Source organism: Bubalus kerabau, chromosome 3, assembly GCF_029407905.1.
Source record: "Bubalus kerabau isolate K-KA32 ecotype Philippines breed swamp buffalo chromosome 3, PCC_UOA_SB_1v2, whole genome shotgun sequence".
In the NCBI taxonomy this organism is placed as follows: Eukaryota; Metazoa; Chordata; class Mammalia; order Artiodactyla; family Bovidae; genus Bubalus; species Bubalus kerabau.
In genome coordinates, this window is record NC_073626.1 from 90,737,055 (window position 1) to 90,758,379 (window position 21,325).

The 21,325-nt window shown below is 36.4% G+C and overlaps 1 protein-coding gene across 12 annotated transcripts in view; it reads left to right on the forward strand.

The window, feature by feature from the left end:
* The window catches only part of WDSUB1 (WD repeat, sterile alpha motif and U-box domain containing 1), a 68,367-nt gene that overhangs the window by 40,047 nt on the left and 6,995 nt on the right, over nucleotides 1-21,325 (forward strand). For 5 of the 12 annotated variants that reach the window (XM_055572475.1, XM_055572474.1, XM_055572482.1 and 2 more), the window contains 2 exons: nucleotides 1,119-1,259; nucleotides 20,360-20,628. The exons of 1 other annotated variant lie outside the window; for it this stretch is intronic. In XM_055572475.1, the coding sequence (XP_055428450.1) occupies nucleotides 1,119-1,259; nucleotides 20,360-20,529 (311 nt within the window). In that variant the 3' untranslated portion in view covers nucleotides 20,530-20,628. Of the gene's footprint in view, nucleotides 1-1,118; nucleotides 1,260-10,239; nucleotides 10,290-15,706; nucleotides 16,523-19,697; nucleotides 19,733-20,355; nucleotides 20,629-21,325 lie in introns of those variants that run through there. 6 more of the 12 variants (XM_055572481.1, XM_055572478.1, XM_055572480.1 and 3 more) reach the window with 5 other exon arrangements.

The following is a 21,325-nucleotide window of genomic DNA, read 5'->3' on the forward strand; positions in this document are numbered from 1 at the left end:
CCTTGCTGTCCAAGGGACTCCCAAGAGTTTTCTCCAACACCACAGTTCAAAAGCATCTTCACTGTTCAGCCTTCTTTATGGCCCAGCTCTCATATCCATACATGACTACTGGAAAAAACATAGCTTTGACTAGACAGACCTTTGCTGGCAAAGTAATGTCTCTGCTTTTTAATATGCTGTCTAGGTTGGCCATAACTTTTCTTCCAAGGAACAAGCGTCTTTTAATTTCATGGCTGCAATCACCATCTGCAGCGATTTTGGAGCCCAAAAAAATAATAGTCAATCACTGTTTCCAGTTTCCCCATCTATTTGCCATGAAGTGATGGGACCAGATGCCATGATCTTAGTTTTCTGAATGTTGAGCTTTAAGCCAGCTTTTTCACTCTCCTCTTTCACTTTCATCAAGAGGCCCTTTAGTTCTTCTTCACTTTCTGCCATAAGGGTGGTGTTATCTGCATATCTGAGGTTATTGATATTTCTCCCTGCAATCTTGATTCCAGCTTGTGCTTTATCCAGACCAGTGTTTCTCATGATGTACTTTGCATATAAGTTAAATAAACAGGGTGACAGTATACAGCCTTGAGGTACTCCTTTTCCTATTTGGAACCAATCTGTTGTTCCATGTCCAGTTCTAACTGTTGCTTCCTGACCTGCATACAGATTTCTCAAGAGGCAGGTCAGGTGGTCTGGTATTCCCATTGTATATGAATTAGCAGATAATAAACCAAGTTTCATAAGGTTTAAAAATATAAGATGGAATTTTTATATTAAACTGAACATCTTTATAAATTATTTTTAGGAGACTTTGTTCTCTAAATTAACATATAATAGGCTTTTCTAATTTTGTGTAGTATATTAGTGTTTGGGTAATCTGAAATTCTTGAGGAGCTTTCAGAATCTAAAGTTACTTAGAATAATCTTTCTATTGATGAGTTATTTTAATCACACTTTATTCTGTACTACAAAGATTCATTAAAGAATTTGTAAGGAAAAGGTTCCATGTGGTAAACAGTATTTCTGAAGATTTTTGGTTATAGTAGACAAAATTTTACTCTGCTGAAGACTTGCATGAAGCTTGTAGATAGTTCTCCAGCCCTAACAGAATAATTTCTTTTCAGAATCTCTAGGGCTGCGTAGTAAAGTTCTAAGGAAAATTGAAGAACTGAGGACAAAAGTGAAAACTCTTTCTTCTGAAATTCCTGATGAATTTATATGTCCAATAACTAGGGAGCTTATGAAAGATCCTGTCATCGCATCAGGTATGTGTGATGCTATTCTAAGTTTCAGGGTGTATTATGTCCTAAGTGAGTAGATAGTGTGGACCACAGAAGTTTGTTTAAATGTGGAAAATTTTCAAAATTATCATTACATTTCTCACAAGTAGTGAGACAAGTAGTTGTTTTATTTAATAAAACAAGGTAGTTGTTTTATTCTTTTTAAAAATTGCTTAGATCTCAGGTGAACTGTTGAACACTGTGTATTTCTTTTTTTTAAATTGGAGTGTAATTGCTTTACAATGTTGTGTTAGTTTCTGCTGTACAACAAAGTGAATCAGTTATATGTATACCTATTACATATATCCCCTCCCTCTGAACCTCCCTTCACCACTCTCCAATCCTACCCTCTAGGTCATCACAGGTACCAAGTTGAGCTCCCTGTGCTATACAGCAGCTTCCCGATAGTGTGCGTGCGTGTGTGTGTGTGTGTCAATCCTGATCTCAGTTCATCCCACTGTCCCCTTCCTCGCACTGTGTCCGCATGTCCATTCTCTTCGTCTGCGTCTCTTTTCCTGCCCTGCAAATAGTTCATCTGTAGCATTTTTTCCTGGATTCCACATATACGCATTAATATACGATACTTGTTTTTCTCTTTTTGACTTACTTCACTCTATACAACAGACTGTAGGTCCATCTGCTTCTCTGCAAATGACCCAATTTCATTCATTTTTCTGGCTGAATAATATTCCTCTGTGTGTGTGTGTGTGTGTATACACACACACATACCGTAACTTATCCATTCATGTGTCATTGGACATTCAGGTTGCTTCCACATCCTGGATGTTGTAAATAGTGGTGCAGTTAATGTCTTTTTTGTTTTTCCACTTTTTTTTTTATAAAAACAGTCACCTAACATAAAATTTACGATCTTAATCATATTTAAGGATACAGTTCGGTAGTGTTAAGTATATTCACATTATTGTGAAACAGAAATAGATCGCCAACACTTTTCATCTTATAAAACTGAAACTCTGTGCCCGTGTAAACAACTCCCCTTTTCCCTCTCTCTCCAGCCTCTGGTCAGAGAAGGCAATGGCAACCCAATCCAGTACTCTTGCCTGGCAAATCCCATGGATGGAGGTGCCTGGTAGGCTGCGGTCCATGGGGTCGCTAGGAGTCAGACACAACTGATTGACTTCACTTTCACTTTTCACTTTCCCGAGTTGGAGAAGGAAATGGCAACCCACTCCAGTGTTCTTGCCTAGAGAATCCCAGGGACGGGGGAGCCTGGTGGGCTGCCGTCTCTGGGGTCACACAGAGTCAGACATGACTGAATCGAGTTAGCAGTAGCAGCAACCAGCCTCTGGTCACTACCGTTCTACTTTCTGATTCTATGAATTTGACTACATCAGAGAACTCAGATAAAGTTGAATCATACATTTATCTTTTTGTGACTGGCTTAACATAATAACTTCAAAATTTATCCATGTTATGGGATTTCCTTTTTGAAGACTAAATAATATTCATGGTGTGTGTATACCACATTTTGTTTATTCATTTATCCACTGATGGAGATTAGGGTTGCTTTCACTTCCTGGCTATGTGAATAGTGCTGTTTTGAATATGAGTGTGCAGATGTCTCTTTGAGACCCTGCATTCAGTTCTTTTGGATATATGCCAAGAAGTGAGATGGCTATATCATACAGTAGGTCTGTTTCTGATTTTTTTTGAGGAACCTCCATAATGTTTTCCATATAAGTTACACCATTTTACAATTTTACAGTCTCACCAAACTCCCCACAAGAGTTCAGATTTCTCCATATCCTTATCAACACTTGTTATTTTCTGTTGTTTTGATTGTGAATATTTGTATTCACAGTGTCTCCTTGTGGTTTTTATTTGAATTTCTTAAATGGTTAAAGATGTTAAATATCTTGTCACATGTTTAATGACATTGGTATATCATTTTTGGAGAAATGTCTTTTCATTTCCTTTGGACATTTTTTAAATGGTTATTTTGATTTTTTTATTGTTGACTTGTAGCAGTTCTTTGCATATTCTGGATATTAATCCCTTATCAGGTATATGATTTATAGAAGTTTACTTCTATTTCATAGGTTGTTTTTTGTTTTTTGTTTTTTTTTTTCAGTTTATTTTATTGGAGTATAATTGCTTTACAATGTTGTGTTCGTTTCTGCTGTACAACAAAGTGAGTCAGCTGTATGTTTACATATATCAGCTCCCTCCCAAACCTCCCACCCAGCCCCTCCCGTCTCTCTAGGTCATCTTTCCCTATCCTCCTTATAACTTCTCACTAGCTATCTGTTTTACACATGGTAGTGTATATATGTCAACGCTGCTTTCCCAATTTGTCTCACCCTCCGCTCCCCCCCATGTCGACATATCCATTGTCTCCATCTAGGTCTCTGTTCATCTATGTATACTGTTCCTAGATTTCATATATATGCATTAATGTATGATATTTTCCTTTCCGACTTATTTCACTCTGTATGGCGTACTCTAGGTCCATCTCTATCTCTACAAATGACCCAATTTCATTCATTTTCATAGCTGAGTAATATTCATTGTGTGTGTGTGTGTGTGTGTGTGTGTATCTCACATATTTATCAATTCACATGTCAGTGAACATTTAGATTGCTTCCATCTCCTGGTTATCATAAATAGTCCTACAGTGAACATTGGGGTACATAAGTCTTTTTGAATTATGATTTTCTCAGGGCATATGTGCAGTAGTGGGGTTATTGAGTCATATGGTAGTTATATTTTCAGTTTTTTAAGAAACCTCCAAACTTTTTCCCATAGTGGCTGTATCAATTTACATTTCCACCAACAGTGCAAGAGGGTTCCCTTTTATCCACATCCTCTTCAGCATTTATTGTTTGTAGATTTTATGATGATGGCCATTCTGACCAGTGATAAATCATGGTAGTTTTGATCTGCATTTCTATAATAACTAGTGATGCTGAGCATCTTTTCCTGGGTTTGTTGGCCATCTATCTTTGATTTCTCCATCAAATCTGAATGAGAGTATTGCTGGATAGAATATTTTGGTTGTAGGTTTTTCCCTTTCATCCCTTTAAATATATCATGCCATTCCCTTCTGGCTTGTAGAGTTTTTGTTGCGAAATCAGCTGATAGCCTGTTGGGATTTCCCTTGTATGTTATTTGCCATTTTTCCCCAATGTTGTTTTTAATATTTTATCTTTGTCTTTAATTTTTGTCAGTTTGATTACTATGTGTCTCGGTGTGTTCCTCCTTAGGTTTTTTCTGCCTGGGATTCTCTGTGCTCCTGGACTTGGTTGACTATTTCCTTTCCACTGTTTGGGAATTTTTCAGCTATCTCATCAAATATTATCTCAGGTCCTTTCTCTCTCTCTTCCTTCTGCCTCAGTTACTCTATTGCTGATTCCTTCTAGTGTATTGTTCATCTCTGTTTGTTTGTTCTTTAGTTTTTCTAGGTTTTGATAAACATTTGTTGTATCTTCTCCATTGTCTTCCTGAGATCCTGGATCATCTTCACTATCATTATTCAAAATTATTTTTCTGGAAGGTTACCTATCTCTACTTCATTTAATTGTGTATAGTCTGAAGCCAGGAAGGTTGATTCCCCCAGCTCCATTTTTCTTTCTCAAGGTTGCTTTGGCTGACTGACGTCTTTTTGTTTCCATACAAATATTTTAAATTTTTGTACTGGTTCTGTGAGAAATGCCCTTGGTAATGTGATGAGGATTGCATTAAATCTGCAGATTGTTTAGGGTAGTCTATAGTCATTTTTTCAATATTGATTCTTTCAATCCAAGAACATATTATATCTCTCTGTGTCATCTTTGATTTCTTTCATTAGTGTCTTACAGCTTTCTGCATACAGGCTTTTGTCTCCATAGGTAGGTTTATTCCTAGGTATTTTATACTCTTTGTTGCAGTGGTAAGTGGGATTGTTTCCTTAATTTCTCTTTCTTATTTTTTGGTAGTTAGTTTATAGGAATTCAAGGGATTTCTGTGTATTGATTTTGTATCTTGTGACTTTACTAAATTCACTGAATAGCTCTAGTAATTTTCAGGGTTTTCTATGTATAGTGTTGTCTGCAGACAGTGACAGTTTTACTTCTTTTTCAATCTGGATTCCTTTCATTTCTTTTTCTTCTCTGATTGATATGGCTAGGACTTCCAAACTAAATTGAATAATAATGGTGAGAATGCACACCCTTGTCTTATTAGACCTTAGAGGAAGTACTTTCAGTTTTTCACCATTGAGAATAATATTTGTTGTGGGTCTGTTTTATATGGCCTTTATTGTGTTGAGTTAGGTTCCTTCCATACCAATTTTCTGAAGAGTTTTTTTCATAAATAGGTGATGAAGTCTGTCAGAAGCTTCTTCTGCATTCTTTGAGATTATCATATGATTTTTATCTTTCAATTTGGTAATGTGGTATATCACATTGATTTGTGTATATTGAAGAATCCATGCATCCTTGGGATAAACTTAACTTGATCATAGTGTATGATCCTTTTCATGTGTTATTGGATTCTGTTTGCTAGTATTTTTTGAGGATTTTTGTGTCTGTTCATCAGTGTTATTGGTCTGTAATTTTCTTTTTGATATCTTTGTTTAATTTTGGTATCAGGGGATGGTGGCCTCATAGAATGAGTTTGGGAGTATTCCTCCCTCTGCAATTTTTTGGAAGTGTTTGAGAAGAATAGGTGCTAACTGGTCTCTAAAAATTTGATAGAATTCACCTATGACACCATCTGGTCCTGGACTTCTGTTTGTTGGAGGGTTTTTAATTATGGTTTCAATGTTATGACTTGTGATTAGTCCATTGGTATTTTCTGTTTCTTCATGCTTCAGTCTTGGTGGGTTATACCTTTCTGAGAATTTGTCCATTTCTTCTGGGTTGTCCATATTATTTGCATGCAGTTGCTTGTAGTAGTCTCTTAATAATCCTTTGTATTTCTATAGTGTCAGTTGTAACTTCTCCTTTTTCATATTTAATATTATTGATTTGAATCTTCTTCCTTTTTTTCTTGATGAGTTTGGCTAAAGGTATAAACCTTTAATCTTCTCAAAAAATCAGCTTTAGTTTTTTTATCTTTGCTGTTGTTTTCTTCATTTCAGTTTCATTTATTTCTTCTCTGATCTAACTGTGGAGTTTTTCAGGTCTTCTTTCTCTAGTTGTTTTATGTTAAGATTAGATTGTTTATAGTAGATTTTTCTTGTTTCTTGAGGTGATAATTGGTTGTGTTTATGTTGTCATTTGCTGCTATCTATTTTTTAAAATTTCCTCTTTAATTTCTTCTCTGAATTTTTGAGTATTTAGTACTAAACAAATGTGTTTGTGTTTTTTGTAGGTTTTTTTTTTTTTTCCTGTAATTGATTTCCAATCTCATAGTGTTGTGGTAAAAAAAAGATGCTTGATATAATTCCAATTTTCTTAAGTTTACTGAGGCTTCATTTGTAACCCAAGATGTGATCTATCCTAGAGAATGTTCCATGTGCACTTGAGAAGAAAGTGTATTCTGCTGGTTTTGGATGAAATGTCCTATGTATATCAATTATGTCTAGCTGATGTAATGTTTCATTTAAGGCTTGTTTTTCCTTATTAATTTTCTATCTGGATGATCTGTCCATTGGTGAAAGTGGAGTGTTAAAGTACCCCACTATTACTGGGTTACTGTTAATTTCCCCTTTTATGGCTGTTAACATTTGCTTTTTTGTTTTGAGCTGCTCCTGTGTTGGGTGCATAATATTTAAAATTGTTTTATTTTCTTCTTGGATTGATCCCTTGATCATTATGCAGTGTCCTTCCTTCTTCTGGTAGTCTTTAAAGTCTGTTTTTTCTGATATGAGTATGCTACTCTAGCTTTATTTTGATTTCCATTTGCATGTAATACCTGTTTCCATTGCCTCACTTCCAATCTGAATGTGTCCCTAGATCTGAAGTGGGTCTCTTGTAGACAGCATATATAAGGGTCTTGTTTTTGTATCCATTCAACCATTTTGTATCTTTTGGTTGGAGCATGTAATCCAGATCCATTTATGGTAATGATATGTATGTTCCTATTACCATTTTCTTAATTATTTTGGGTTTATTTTTGTAGGTCTTTTTCTTGTTTTGCACATAGAGAAGTTCATTTGGCATTTGCTTTAAAGCTGGTTGATGGTACTGAATTCTCTTAGCTTTTGTCTGTAAAACTTTTGATTTCTCTGTTCCGTTCTGGGTAGAGTATTCTTTTTTTTTTTTTCCCCTTTATTTTATTTTTAACTTTACAATATTGTATTGGTTTTGCCATATATCAACATGAATCCGCCACAGGTATACATGTGTTCTTTGTCGGTCTTCCCTTTCATCACTTTACATATACCCTCGCAGAGTATTCTGGCCTACAGTTTCTGGTGAAAAATCAGCTGATAACCTTATGGGGATTCTCTTGCATGTTGTTTGTTGCTTTTTCCTTGCTGCTTTTAATATTTTTTCTTTGAATGTAATTTTTGTTAGTTTGATTACTATGTCTCTGTGTGTTTCTCCTTGGGTTTATCCTGTGTGAGAAACTGTGCTTCCTGCACTTGAGTGACTATTTCCTTTCCCATGTTAGCTAAGTTTTTTACTATAATCTTTCAAATATTTTCTCAGATACTTTATCCTTCTCTTTGTCTTCTGAGACCCCTATGAAACAAATGTTAGTGCATTTAATGTTGTCCCAGAGGCCTCTGAGACTGTCCTCATTTCATTCTTTTTTCTTTATTCTGCTCCTCAGTAGTTATCACCATCATTCTATCTTCAGGCTCACTCACTTGTTCTGCTTCAGTTATTCTGTTGATTGGTCTGGCATATTTTTCATTTCAGTTATTGTGTTGTTCATCACTATTTGTGTGTGTTTTAGTTCTTCTAGGTCCTTGTTAAACATTTCTTCTGTTTTCTTGATCCATGCCCCCATTCTGTTTCTGAGATTTTGGATCATCTTTACTATCAGTACTCTGAATTCCTTTTCAGGTAGGTTGGCTATTTCCTCTTCATTAATTTGGTCTTTGGTTATTACCTTGCTCCTTCATCTGTACCATATTTTTGGATGTCTCTTTTTTTTTTTGATCAGGGTGTGGTCTGTATTTCTGTCTTGCTCATTGTTTGGCCTAAGGCATCCAGCACTGGAGTTCACAGGCAGTTGGGTGGAACTAGGTGTTGGTACCAAGATGGGGACCTCTGGGGGATCTGTCGCTGATTAATATTCTCTGGAGTCTGAAGTTCTCTTGTTAGTACAGTGGTTTGAATTTGGTGCTGCTGCCACAGGAGCTCAGGCCCAACCCTGGCCTGACAGCCAAGACCCTGGTTACTCAGGGATTCTGCCCATCTCCTTAGGTGTTCAAAGCCCCCCACCAGCACCTTGTAGGTGCCCTAGTTGTGATGAGATGCAAGCTCTGCATCCTCCTACTCGGGCATCTTGAAGGAAGTGCCTGTTTGAACCTTTGGGGTGAGGTGCCATTACCCTGTGACCCTGACTAGAGGGGATTAACGAGTCCCTAGAGCATTAGAGATTGCATTATAGGTGTTGTGAGCCAAGTCCTTACAGATGAGTCTGAAGGGAGAAACCTTTGCACTGGGGCACCTGGGTGTCTCTCATCCCAGGGCTCCTTGCAAACATCATATATTTCTTAATGAATAAAATTGGATAGAGCAGGTTTGGATAAGATTAGAGAAAAAGGAATACATTTTACAAACTTAACTAAAACTTGTGGAATATGTATTTTGTTACTGGAATGTAACATCAAAATGTTTTCTGAGAGAGATTCTTGAGATCTCTTTTTGTCTATCATGAATTTAAAAACCTTTACAGAAATAAGAATTTAGAGATCATAAAGTTACATCCTTCTGCATGGTTTCCTAGTCTTTGTCAATGAACATAGAGATACATACTTGATGTAATTATAATCAGCAGATCTGTATAAAGTTGTGCTTTCATTTTTGTTTGACTATTCTGAATATTGACTTAGTCTACATAATTTTCATTTTTAATAACTTTATTCCATTATGGCTTAGCGCTACAATTAAACTCTTCCGCTATTTGGTGTACGTATATGTTTGAGAAGCTTTATATTGTGAATAGCCATGCACTGCTTGGGCTTCCGGGGTGGCTCAGATGATCAAGAATCCTCCTGCAGTGTGGAGACCTGGGTTCGATCCCTGGGTTGGGAAGAACCTCTGGAGAAGGGGATGGCAGCCTACTCCAGTATTGCCTGGTGAATGCGCATGGACAGAGGAGCCTGGCGGGCTACAGTCCGTGGGGTCACAAAGAGCCCGACACAACTGAACGACTGCGTGCAGCACTGCTGTCGTGGCAGTCCTTTCATCACGTTACCAGTTGTTCAGTGGTGTTTCACGGCCTGTATGCCCCAAAGCAGAGTTAACCTATCAGAGAATATCTTACAATCATTAAAAAGAACAGTTTCGATAGTTCTTGTCAGATTTGTTATTAGATTGTTTCCTAGAAAACAAATTTTAGAGTGCTACCAGAAATGTATTTGAGTGTACTGTTTCTCCGGTTTTGCGATCATTGAGTTTTAGAACTCATTTATTTTTGTAAATTTAATAGTTGTTTGAAACCTACTTTTATTGCTAGGGAGGCAATACTTTTTTCTACATGACAGGTTACCATTTAAATATGACTTGGTAAACAATATAAATTACCTTAAGGACTTAAATATTGCCCTTATATTTTTTGTCTGCATTATTAGTGAAACTAATCACATGGAATCTTATTTTGTTAGTATTGTTTTAATATATTTGATGGCTTCTACTTGCTCTGAACTTTTGTAGGCAGGAGCATTTTTGTTTATACAAGTATAAACATTTTCTTCTAGTTTTTAAAAAATGCTTAGTTCTCTTGCATTTGGAATTTTATGTTTGCTCCAAGGTATGATTGAACCAGAGTATATCTTTCTATTTTCTGTAGATATTCTTTTTTAATTGTAAAATATCCTCATTGGATTAAAAATTTTTAAATACAGGTATATGTATATATAGTGAGTCATCTCATCCATCTGGTCTGATGTCCCAGGTATGAAAGACAAGAACTAATACCAGTTCGGCATATAATTCTAGATATTTTTTCTGTGTATTCTTAATTTTAAATACCAATATAATCAATGTATTTTTACACAACTGGACTTTATACTGTTCTCTATCACGTCTTTTTTCTTTTGTTGCTGAAATGTTCATGAACGTTTGCCTACTTCTCAGTATGTAGTCATCCCTAAATGCTGTTTTAATTTTTCTTGATTTAGTTCCCATGGAAAGAGAAAGGCATAATGTTATCTATTGACACTTTCCTCTTTTTAAAGACTGACTAGTATTCAGGTGTATTAGTGTCCTCTATTTCATTCCCTGTTGATTCTTTATTACTATAAATGTGTTAGGGAACAACATTGTTTAAATTTATCTTGTCCTCTGAGTCTTAATGTGAATGTTTCTGTTGAAATAAATTACCTAAAACTTCAATTACTGAAGAAAGATACTGACAAATTATCCTCTCAACATCATATGGGGTCCCTAGTTCCCATATCTTTGCTTATACTGAGAATTAGCAATCTTTTAAACTTTCTTATTCTAATAAGTGAAAAGTAATCTCAGTTTGTATTTCTTTGTATTATATTGAGTTTGAACATTTTAAATGTTTTTAGTCATTTATAATTTCTTATGTGACTCTCATGAGCACTTAATTCAAATTTAGTTCCATTATTTTTAGTTTTTATTACTTAATAAGAAATATTCTTATAGGAGGCAGTATGATCTAATAGTTGAGCACATGCACTGAAGATCCAGACTGCCTGGGTCGGAATTTATTTCATTACTTTACTTGCTGCGTTACCTCATAGAGGATTATATATTTTTCCTCATGTACAAAATAGGATGCTAAAAAAAAAAAAAAAATAGGATGCTAGCACTTAATCTCATGAATTCTTATAAGCATCAAATGAGTTAATGCATGTTAAGTACTTTACAAGACCAGCACTCAATCAACGTCAGTAAGTTTGAGCAAAATTCTGGGCGATGGTGAAAGACGGGAAGTCTGACTTGCTGCAGTCCATGGGGTCGCAGAGTCAGACACTAATGAGCGACTGAACAAGAAGAAGAATGAAATGTTCTATGAGCATAGTAATGGTTGTATTTTTTTGGCTTTAGTATATCAGAACCTTTATTTGCAGTTGAAAGAAACTCAGTTTGAATTAGGTTAAGCAGAAATGGTAATTAATTTATTAAAAAGCTATTGTAAGTGTGTCTCATGAAACACTTGCACTGGAGACTTGAATGTGGTCGTGGTACTGTTTCTTATCTAGTCAGAGGCTTCTGAATATGCACCTTCTGTGATATTCAGTATGCCTTTTCCATGTGGTAGAAAAACAAGAACACCGGTAGGTCCCAAATTTTACGTTTTACAATTTCAGCAACCAGAAAGAGACCATTCTGACATATCTTTCTAGTGTCAACTCCAAAAATCCCTGAGGCTTCAAATCTGAGCTAGGAGCCTATCTCAGTGGTAGTCTCTTCAGGAATGAGGTGTGGTACTGAGATTTATCTAACTATGGAGAGTAAGATTTTCTATCAATGGGGGCACATCATATGAAGGATAGAGGTGGAGAGACAGTTTCCAAAAAAGGGGTACAAACCAAATAATATTCCTACTTATTTTTGATGAAGATTTAAAAAAAATTTTTATTGAGATACAGTTGCTTTTTCTATTGTAGAGCAAAATCAATCAGCTATACATATACAGATATCTACCCCCTTTTGGACTTTCTTCTGATTCAGGTCATCACAGAGCCTTAAGTATGAGTTCCCTCTGCTATACAGTATGTTCTCATTAGTTTGGCTGAGTTTCTTTGTTATTATAGTGTCAATAGTGTATATGTGTCAATCCCAATCTCCAGTCCCACCACCTCTTTGCCCCTTGGTATCCCTATTTTTGTTCTCTACATCTGTGTCTATTTCTACCTTGCAAGTAAGATTATCTGTACCATTTTTCTAGGCTCCATATATGTTAATTTATGATATTTGTTTTTCTCTTTCTGACTTCACTCTGTGTGATATTCTTTAGGTCCCTCCATGTCTCTACAAATGACTCAATTTTGTTACTTTTTATGGCTGAGTAAGATTCCACTGTATATATATACCACATCTTATTTATCCATTTCTCTGTTCATGGACATTTAGGTTACTTCCATGTCCTGGCTGTTGTAAACAGTGCTGATGTGAACACTGGGGTGCATATATCTTTGAATTATGATTTTCTCTGAGTATATGCCCAGTAGTGAGATGCCTGGGTCATATGGGAGTTCTGTTTTTAGTTTTTAAGAAAACTCTGTACTGTTTTCCATAGTGGCTGTATCAGTTTACACTCCCACCAGCAGTGCATGAGGGTTCCCTTTTCTTCATACTCTCTCCAGTGTTTATTGTGTGTAGATTTTTTTTTTAACAATGATTTATTTATTCAGTTTGGTCCATGCTGGGTCTTTGTCGCTCTTCAGGCTTTTCTCTAATTGTGATGAGTAGGGGGAAGGGGCTGCTCTAGTTTTGGAGCATGGGCTTCTCATTATGGTGGCTGCTCTTGCAGAGCACAGGCTCCAGGATGCGCAGGCCTCCGTAGGTGCGGCAAGTGGGCCCAGTAGTTAGTTGTGGCTCCTGGGCTCTAGAGCACAGGCTCAATCAATAACTGTGGCACATGGCCTCGTTGCCCAGTGGCATGTGGGATTTTCTAGGATGGGGATTGAACCCTTGTCTCCTGCATTGTCAGGCAGATTCATTACCACTGACACACCAGGGAAGCCCTGTAGATTTATTTTTGATGCTGGTCACTCTGACTGGTGTGAGGTGATACCTCATAGTGGTTTTAATTTGCATTTCTCTAATAATGAGGGGTGTTGAACATCTTTGCATGTGGTTGGTGGTCTTGTGTATGTCTCCTTTGGAGAAGTGTTTGTTTTGGTGTCTTATGCCCACTTTTTGATTGGGTTGTTTATTGATTTGAGTTGCATGAGCTGCTTATGTATCTTGTGGAGAGTAATCCTTTGATAGTTACTTCCTTTGCTATTATTTTCTCCCATTCAGAGGGTTTTCTTTTTGTCATCTTTATGGTTTCCATTGCTACATTTAATTAGGTCCAATTGTTTATTTTTGTTTTCATTTGCATTACACTAGGAGAAGTGTTCTTCCTATGTTTTCCTCTGAGAGTTTTCGTGTCTGGCCCTGCATTCTGATCTTTAATCCATTTTGAATTTATTTTTGTGTATATGGTTAGAGAGTGGTCTAGTTTCATTCTTTTACATGTAGCTGCCTAGTTTTCCCAACACTATTTATTGACAAGGCTGTCTTTTCTCCATTGTGTATTTGAATCCTCTGTCATAGATTAGGGGACCACAGGTGCGTGGGTTCATCTCTGGGCTTCTGTCCAGTTCCATTGATCTATAGATCTGTTTTTGTGACAGTACCATACTGTCTTGATTACTGTAGCTTTGTAGTATAGTCTGAGGTCAGGAAGCCTGATTCCTCCAACACCATTTTTCTTTCTCAAGATTGCTGTGGTTATTTCTGGTCTTTCATGTTTCCATACAGATTGTAAAATTTTTTGTTTTATCTTTGTGAAAAATACACTTGGTAATTTGATAGGAATTACGTTGCATCTGTACATTGCTTTGGGTAGTATAGTCATTTCCACAATATTGATTCTTCCAATTGAAGATCATAGTATATCTCTCCATCTGTTTGTGTCATTGCTTTCTCTCATCTGTGTCTTAAGAGTTTTCTGTATACAGGTCTTTTCACTCCTTTGGTAGGCTTATTCCCAGGTATTTTTTAATATTACTAGTTTTTAATTGGAGCATAATTGCCTTACAGTGTTGTGTTAGTTTCTGCTGTACAATATTGTGACTCAGCTGTAAGTGTACCTATATCTGCTCCCTCTTGAGCCTCTATTTTACCCCCACCATCCCACCCTACTAGATCATCACAGAGCACCCAGCTGAGCTCCTGGTGTAATATAGCAGCTTCCCACTAGCTATTTATTTTATAAATGGTAGTATATATATGTTAGTGCTGCTCTCTCAGTTCACCCCACCCTCTCCTTCCCCTGCTGTGTCCACAAGTCCATTCTCTATGCATCGCTATTCTTTTGCCCTGCAAATAGGTTCATTAGTACCATTTTTCTAGAATACACACATAAGTGTTAATATGCACTATTAGTTTTTCTGGCTTGACTTTACTCTATGACTGAGTCTAGATTCGTGCACATCACTACAAATGACCCAGTTGCTTTCCTTTTTATGGCCATGGAATGATATTCCATGGTATATATGTACCACAACTTCTTCATCCATCCATCTGTCAGTGGACAGCTAGCTTGCTTCCGTGTCCTGGCTGTTGTGAATAGTGCTGCAGTGAGCACTGGGCACACACAGTGGGATTGCTCAGTCCATGTAATACTCTTTTTTTTGTTTGTTTGTTTTTTAAGGAAAGTTCATACTGTTCTCCTTCGTGGCTGTATCACTTTATATTCCCACCAACAGTGCAAGAGGTTTCCCCTTTCTTTTTTTTTTTTTTTATTTTATTTTTAAACTTTACAATATTGTATTGGTTCTGCCATATATCGAAATGAATCCGCCACAGGCATACATGTGTTCCCCATCCTGAACCCTCCTCCCTCCCCATACCATCCCTCTGGGTCGTCCCAGTGCACCAGCCCCAAGCATCCAGTATCGTGCATCAAATCTGGACTGGCGACTCGTTTCATATATGATGATATACATATTTCAATGCCATTCTCCCAAATCATCCCACCCTCTCCCTCTCCCACAGAGTCCAAAAGACTGTTCTATACATCAGTGTCTCTTTTGCTGTCTCGTATACAGGGTTAAGAGGATGTGGAGAAAAGGGAACCCTCTTAACACTGTTGGTGGGAATGCAAACTAGTACAGCCACTATGGAGAACAGTGTGGAGATTCCTTAAAAATCTGGAAATAGAACTGCCTTATGATCCAGCAGTCCCACTGCTGGGCATACACACTGAGGTTTCCCCTTTCTCCACATCCTCTCTAGCATTTATTTTTTGTAGATTTGACGGTGGCCATTCCTATCAGTGTGAGGTGATAGTTCAATGTAGTTTTGATATGCATTTTTCTAATAATGAGCAATGTTGAGCATCTTTTCATGTGTTTGGTGGTTTTCTGTATATTTTCTTTGGAGAAATGTCTGTTTAAGTCTTCTGCCCATTTTTTGATTGGGTTGCCTGTTTATCTGGTATTGAGCTATATAAGCTCCTTGCATATTTTGGAGATTAATCCTTTGTCAGTTGCTTCATTTGCAAATATTTTCTCCCATTTTGAGGGTTTTTTATCTTGCTAATGATTACTTTTGGTGTGCAAAAGCTTTTAAGTTTAATTAGGTCCCATTTGTTTATTTTTGTATTTCTTTCCATTACTCTAGGAAGTGGATCAAAGAAGATCTTGCTGCAATTTATTTCAGAGTGTTCTGCCTATGTTGTCCTCTAGGAGTTTTATATTTCCTAGTCTTATATTTAGGCCTTTAATCCATTTTGTGTTTATCTTTGTGTATGGTGTTAGGAAGTGTTTTAATTTCATTCTTTTACATATGGCTGTTCAGCTTTCCCAACACCACTTACTGATGATGATTTCTTTTCTCCATTGTATGTTCTTTCCTCCTTTGTCAAATTTAAGATGCCCACAGGTGCATGAGTTTATCTCTGGGCTTTCCATCTTGTTCCATTAATCTGTGTTTCTATTTTTGTGCCAGTACCATACTGTCGTGATAACTGTTGTTTTGTAGTATAAAGTCAGGAAGGTTGATTCCTCCAGCTCCATTTTTCTTCTCAAGGTTGCTTTAGGTATTCAGGGTCTTTTTGTTTCCATACAAATTGTAAAAATTTTTATTCTAGTTTTGTGAAAAATGCCCTTGGTAAAGCAGTAGGGATTGCCTTCAATCTGCAGATTGCTTAGGGTAGTTATTTTCACAATATTGATTCTTTCAATCCAAGAACATAGTATATTCTCCATTGTGTCGTCTTTGATTTCTTTCATCAGTGTCTTATTTTCTGCATACATGTCTTTTGCCTCTATGGGTAGGTTTATTCCCAGATATTTTATTCTTTCTGTTGCAGTGGTGAGTGGGATTGTTTCCTTAAGTTCTCTTTCTGATTTTTTGTTGTTTGTATATCAGAATGCAAGGGATTTCTATATATTATTTTTGTGTCCTGCAACTTTATTAAATTTTCTGTGTACAGTATTGGGCTTCCCTGGTGGCTCAGACAGGTTAAAAAAAAAAAAAATGCCTGCAATGCAGGTGACCCGAGTTTGACGCCTGTGTTGGGAAGAGCCCTTGGAGGAGGGAATGCCTACCCACTCCAGTGTTCTTGCCTGGAGAATTCCATGGACAGAAAGAACGGGCAGGCATAGTATACTGTCATCTGCAGTCAAGAGTTTTCTTTCTTTTCCAATCTGGATTCCTGTTACGTTTCTTCTCTGCTTGCCTGACTAGAACTTCCAACAATAGTGGCAAGAGTGAGCACCCTTTCTTGTTCCTGATCTCAGAGGAAATGCTTTCAGTTTTCACCATTGAGCAGCCTTTATTAGGTTCCTTCCATGCCTGATTTCTGGTGAGTTTTTATCATATATAGTTGTTGAATTTTGATGAAAGCTTTTCCTGCATCTATTGAGATTACCATATAGTTTTTATCTTTCAGTTTCTTATTTTTTGTCTCACATTGATTGATTTGTGTGTATTCATGCTCAGGATATATCCCACTTGATCATGTTGTGGTCCTTCTTGATGAAATTTTAAATAGGTTTGTTTTTGTGCTTTTTCTGATAGCTTGTTATTAACATGTAGAAAGGCAACAGATTTCTACATCCTGTAGGCTTATTTTATTCTAATTTTTTGGTGGAGACTTTAGGGTTATTCTATATATAGTATCCTGTCATCTGCAGATGTGGGTTTTCCTTCTTCCCTGGCAGTTTGGTTGCCTTTTCTTGTCAGATTGCTGTGGCTCGGACTTCTAATACTGTGTTAAATAGATGTGGCAGGAGTGTGGACATCCTTATCTCTTGATTTTAGAGGAAAGGCTTTCAGCTTTTATCCACTGTGTATGATGTTAACTGTGATTTTTTCATAAATGGACTTTGTTACATTGAGATGTCCCCTCTATACACAACTTATTATATTTTAAGTTTGTATCCTGCAACTTTGTTAAATTTGTTGTATGTGTGTGTGTATGGGGGTGATGGCTGGGAATCTGAATTACCTTCTTTATATATTGCTAGATTTGAATTTTTTGTCATCTTAAAATATTCTTACTGGAATAACTTAATGTATTTTGTCTCATTCATTTCGGTCTTGGCTGTCTTGTTTTCCTAATAGCTCCATGGTATATTTCTTTCATTTTATGTATTTAAAATAAACATAAGTGTACATCTTGAACTTTCACATAATGAAAAGTCAAGAAGGGTAGTCTATGAAGTACAGTTGATTTACAGTGTTAATTTCTACTGTACAGAAAAGTGATTCTTATAACTACATAAACGTTTTCATATTCTTTTCCATTATGGCTTATCACAGATGGTTGAATATAGATAGTTCCTTGTACTATATAGCAGGATCTTGTTGTTTGTCCATCCTATATATGTTTACATATGCTAATCCAAAACTCCCCATCTTTCCCTCCCTCTTGACAACCACATGTAAGTCTATTTTTGTTTGTAGATATATTCATTTATGTATTATTCTAGATTCTACTGTATTTTTCTTTTTGACTTAGTATGATCTTTAGATCCATACATGCTGCTATAAACGACATTTCATTTTTGGGGGTAACAGTCCATTGTATATATGTACCTTACCTTCGTCCATTCATCTGTCAGTGGACATTTAGGTTGTTTCCATGTCTTGAATATTGTAAAATATTGTTGCTATTAACATGGGGTGTGTATATCTTTTTGAATGATAGTTTTATCTGGATATATGCCCAGGAGTAGGATTGCTGGCTTATATAGTAGTTCCATTTTCAGTTTGAGGACCCCAGTATTGCTTTCTATAGTATTTGCACCAGTTCACATTCCCACCAACAGTGTAGAAGGGTTCCTTTTTCTCTACACTCCATCCAGCATTATTTGTAGACTTTTTGATGATGGCCATTCTGACTGGTGTGAGGAGATACCTCATTGTAATTTTTTATTTATATTTCTCTAGTAATTAGTGATGGTGATCATCTTTTCAGATGCCTACTGGCTATCTGTATGTCTTCTGCCCATTTTTTGATTGGATTTTAAGTTATTGATTGAGGTGTATGAGCTGTTTGTGTATCTTAGAACTTAAGCCCTTGTCAATCACATCATTTGCAAATATTTTCTCCCAGTCTGTAAATATTTTCATTTTGTTTTTTTGCTGAGAAGCACGTCTCTTTGGGGTCTAGCTGCTTTAAGTATCATGTTTGTATGATCATGTTGTTGCACAAAGCAGTCATCTGTTCATTCTCATGTGAATATACAGTTTATTCATGCTACTGTTGGTAGTCATTGTTGGCTGTTATACAAGTGCTGCCATGAACCTTTCATCCTTTTTTGAGTGATTATACATATGCATTTCTATTGGGTGTATTCCTAGGAATGGATATATAGTTATCAAGAGTGGTTGAATCAGTTTATACTTCTACTAGCAGTGAATGAGGATTCCAGTTGCTCCACAGCTTTCCATACATTTAGTATTGCCTTTGTTTTTCATTTTAACTGTTGTGGTACCATGTATTTTTAAATGTTACTATTTGTATTGACGCAATTGTAGATTCACATTCCTTAAGAAATAAGAGATATCTTACATTTTCCCAGTTCCTGCACTGGCAGCATTTTGCAGATGACACTATAATATTACAACGAGGCTATTAACACTGATGCAATTCACAGTTCTTAGCTTTCCCCAGGTGTGTATCAAGTTGTATACAGTTTCACCCCTGTTGGAGGTTTTGAGTATCAACCACCAAGTCACAACAAAACAGTTAATCCCACAAGGACCCTTCTTAATACCTTTTTATAACTACATACATTACCTGACTTGCTCTCTTCTCACCTCCACCCCAGTCTGTCCTGTTTACTTTGTTGTTTCATATTTTTATATGGATGGACTTAGAGTAAATAACCTTTGGGGATGAGTTTTTTCCTGAATAACATAATCCCCAGCAAGTCACCATCAGTTTGTTTTAGAAGTGTTCCTGTGGAAAAGATTAGGACTGAAGTTTTTAAATTAATTTAACTGTATCTTTAATGAAAGTGAAGTAAAAAGTCACTCAGTTGTGTCCGACTCTTTGCGACCCCATGGACTATACAACCCATGGAATTCTCCAGGCAAGAATACTGGAGTGGGTAGCCTTTCCCTTCTTCAGGGGATCTTGAACCCGTTTCCCGCATTGCAGGCAGATTCTTCACCAACTGAGTCACAAGGGAAGCCCAAGAATCTCTTTAATAGAATCGAACAATTTTTTTTCTCCTCGGTCACCTTTCACTCTTCTTTCCTGGATTGATCATGTGTCCTCCGCCCCCACCATGGTATTTTGGACGACCTGTACCTTACATCTGTTAACCGACTCAGAAAAAAAAAATATATGACCCGTTTCTGCCTATATTTCAGCATTCTTACAGTATTTTTTCATCTGTCCTTTTAAATTATGCATGCAGCGATGAAAAACACTTAAGCAGCATAAATGTTTTTAAAATGTGGGGCCTCTTCCATACTCCAGTATATCCTTGCAGATATTTTTCTGTTCACTTTTAATTTTGTTGTATAACACATGTGATGATATATTTAAATTTTTAAATTTACTTAATATATATCAGATAGTATTCCCTTGTTAGTATATTCAGAACTGCTTCATTCTCAACTGCAAGAGAGTATCTTATGGTATGAATGTTGCATAAATTAACTTACTCTGTTAAGACAGTTCTCCATTTATTCTATAAACATCCACAGGCATATTGTTATATACGTTTAAATATTTCTGTTGGATTCATTCTTCATGCTTATAGGCACTGCCATTTTTTAGTTTTAATTATGCTTACCTTTATTTGGCTCAGACAGTAAAGCGTCTGTCTACAATGTGGGAGACCCGGGTTCAATACCCAGGTCGGGAAGATCCCCTGGAGAAGGAAATGGCAACCCACTCCGGTACTCTTACCTGGAAAATTCCATGGATGGAGGAGTCTGATGGGCTACAGTCCATGGGGTTGCAAAGAGTCGGACATGACTGAGCAACTTCACCTTTATTTTTAAATATTGTCATGTCCAATTTTTGTCCATTTTGACCTCCAAATAAATTTTAGAATTACTTGTTGTGCCTCAAAAGACAATCTCATTGACATTTTTATTACAATTACAGAAACTTTAAAAACTTAATTTGGGGATGGAATGAGTAGGAATAACAGTTTTGCACTAGTCAGGGTTTTCTGTCTACTCTGAACATTTAAATATGTTAATTTTTAGTAAAAACCTAATAAATGTTAAGCACTTTTTGACATTTAGAGAAAAATCAGCATTTTATCTCAGTTATCTATAGAGAGTACATTCTTTGGCAAGTATAAACATAATGTCAGTTTCTGATTTTTTTGTTACAGACAGATGTCTATTTTTATTTCTCTTGTTCAGGGTCCACTACTACTTGAATGAATTCTGTGCCTTTTATCAATTCTGGAAAACTTTGCTATTCTCATTGTATATAGCTTCTCCTACCTGCTTAGCCGTCATCTATTCTGCCTTGTCTTAATGCTGTAACCTTTTCATGAGGTTTTTTTTTTCTTCAAAATTCCAATAGTTATATTTGTCATTCTGGAAGTTTGATTTAGCGTGTAGATTAAGAGACATAGATTCTTGACCCAAATTGCTTGGATTTAAATCCCACCTCTGTCTTTCTGTATTTTTGTGACCTTGGAAAGTTATTCAGGCCTTGTGTGAGTTAATTCTTAAAATTGTACTGATTAGATAATATAGTTAACAGTGCCCCGGAACAGTCTGTGTATGGTAAGTCAACTTCAGTCATGTCCGACTCTT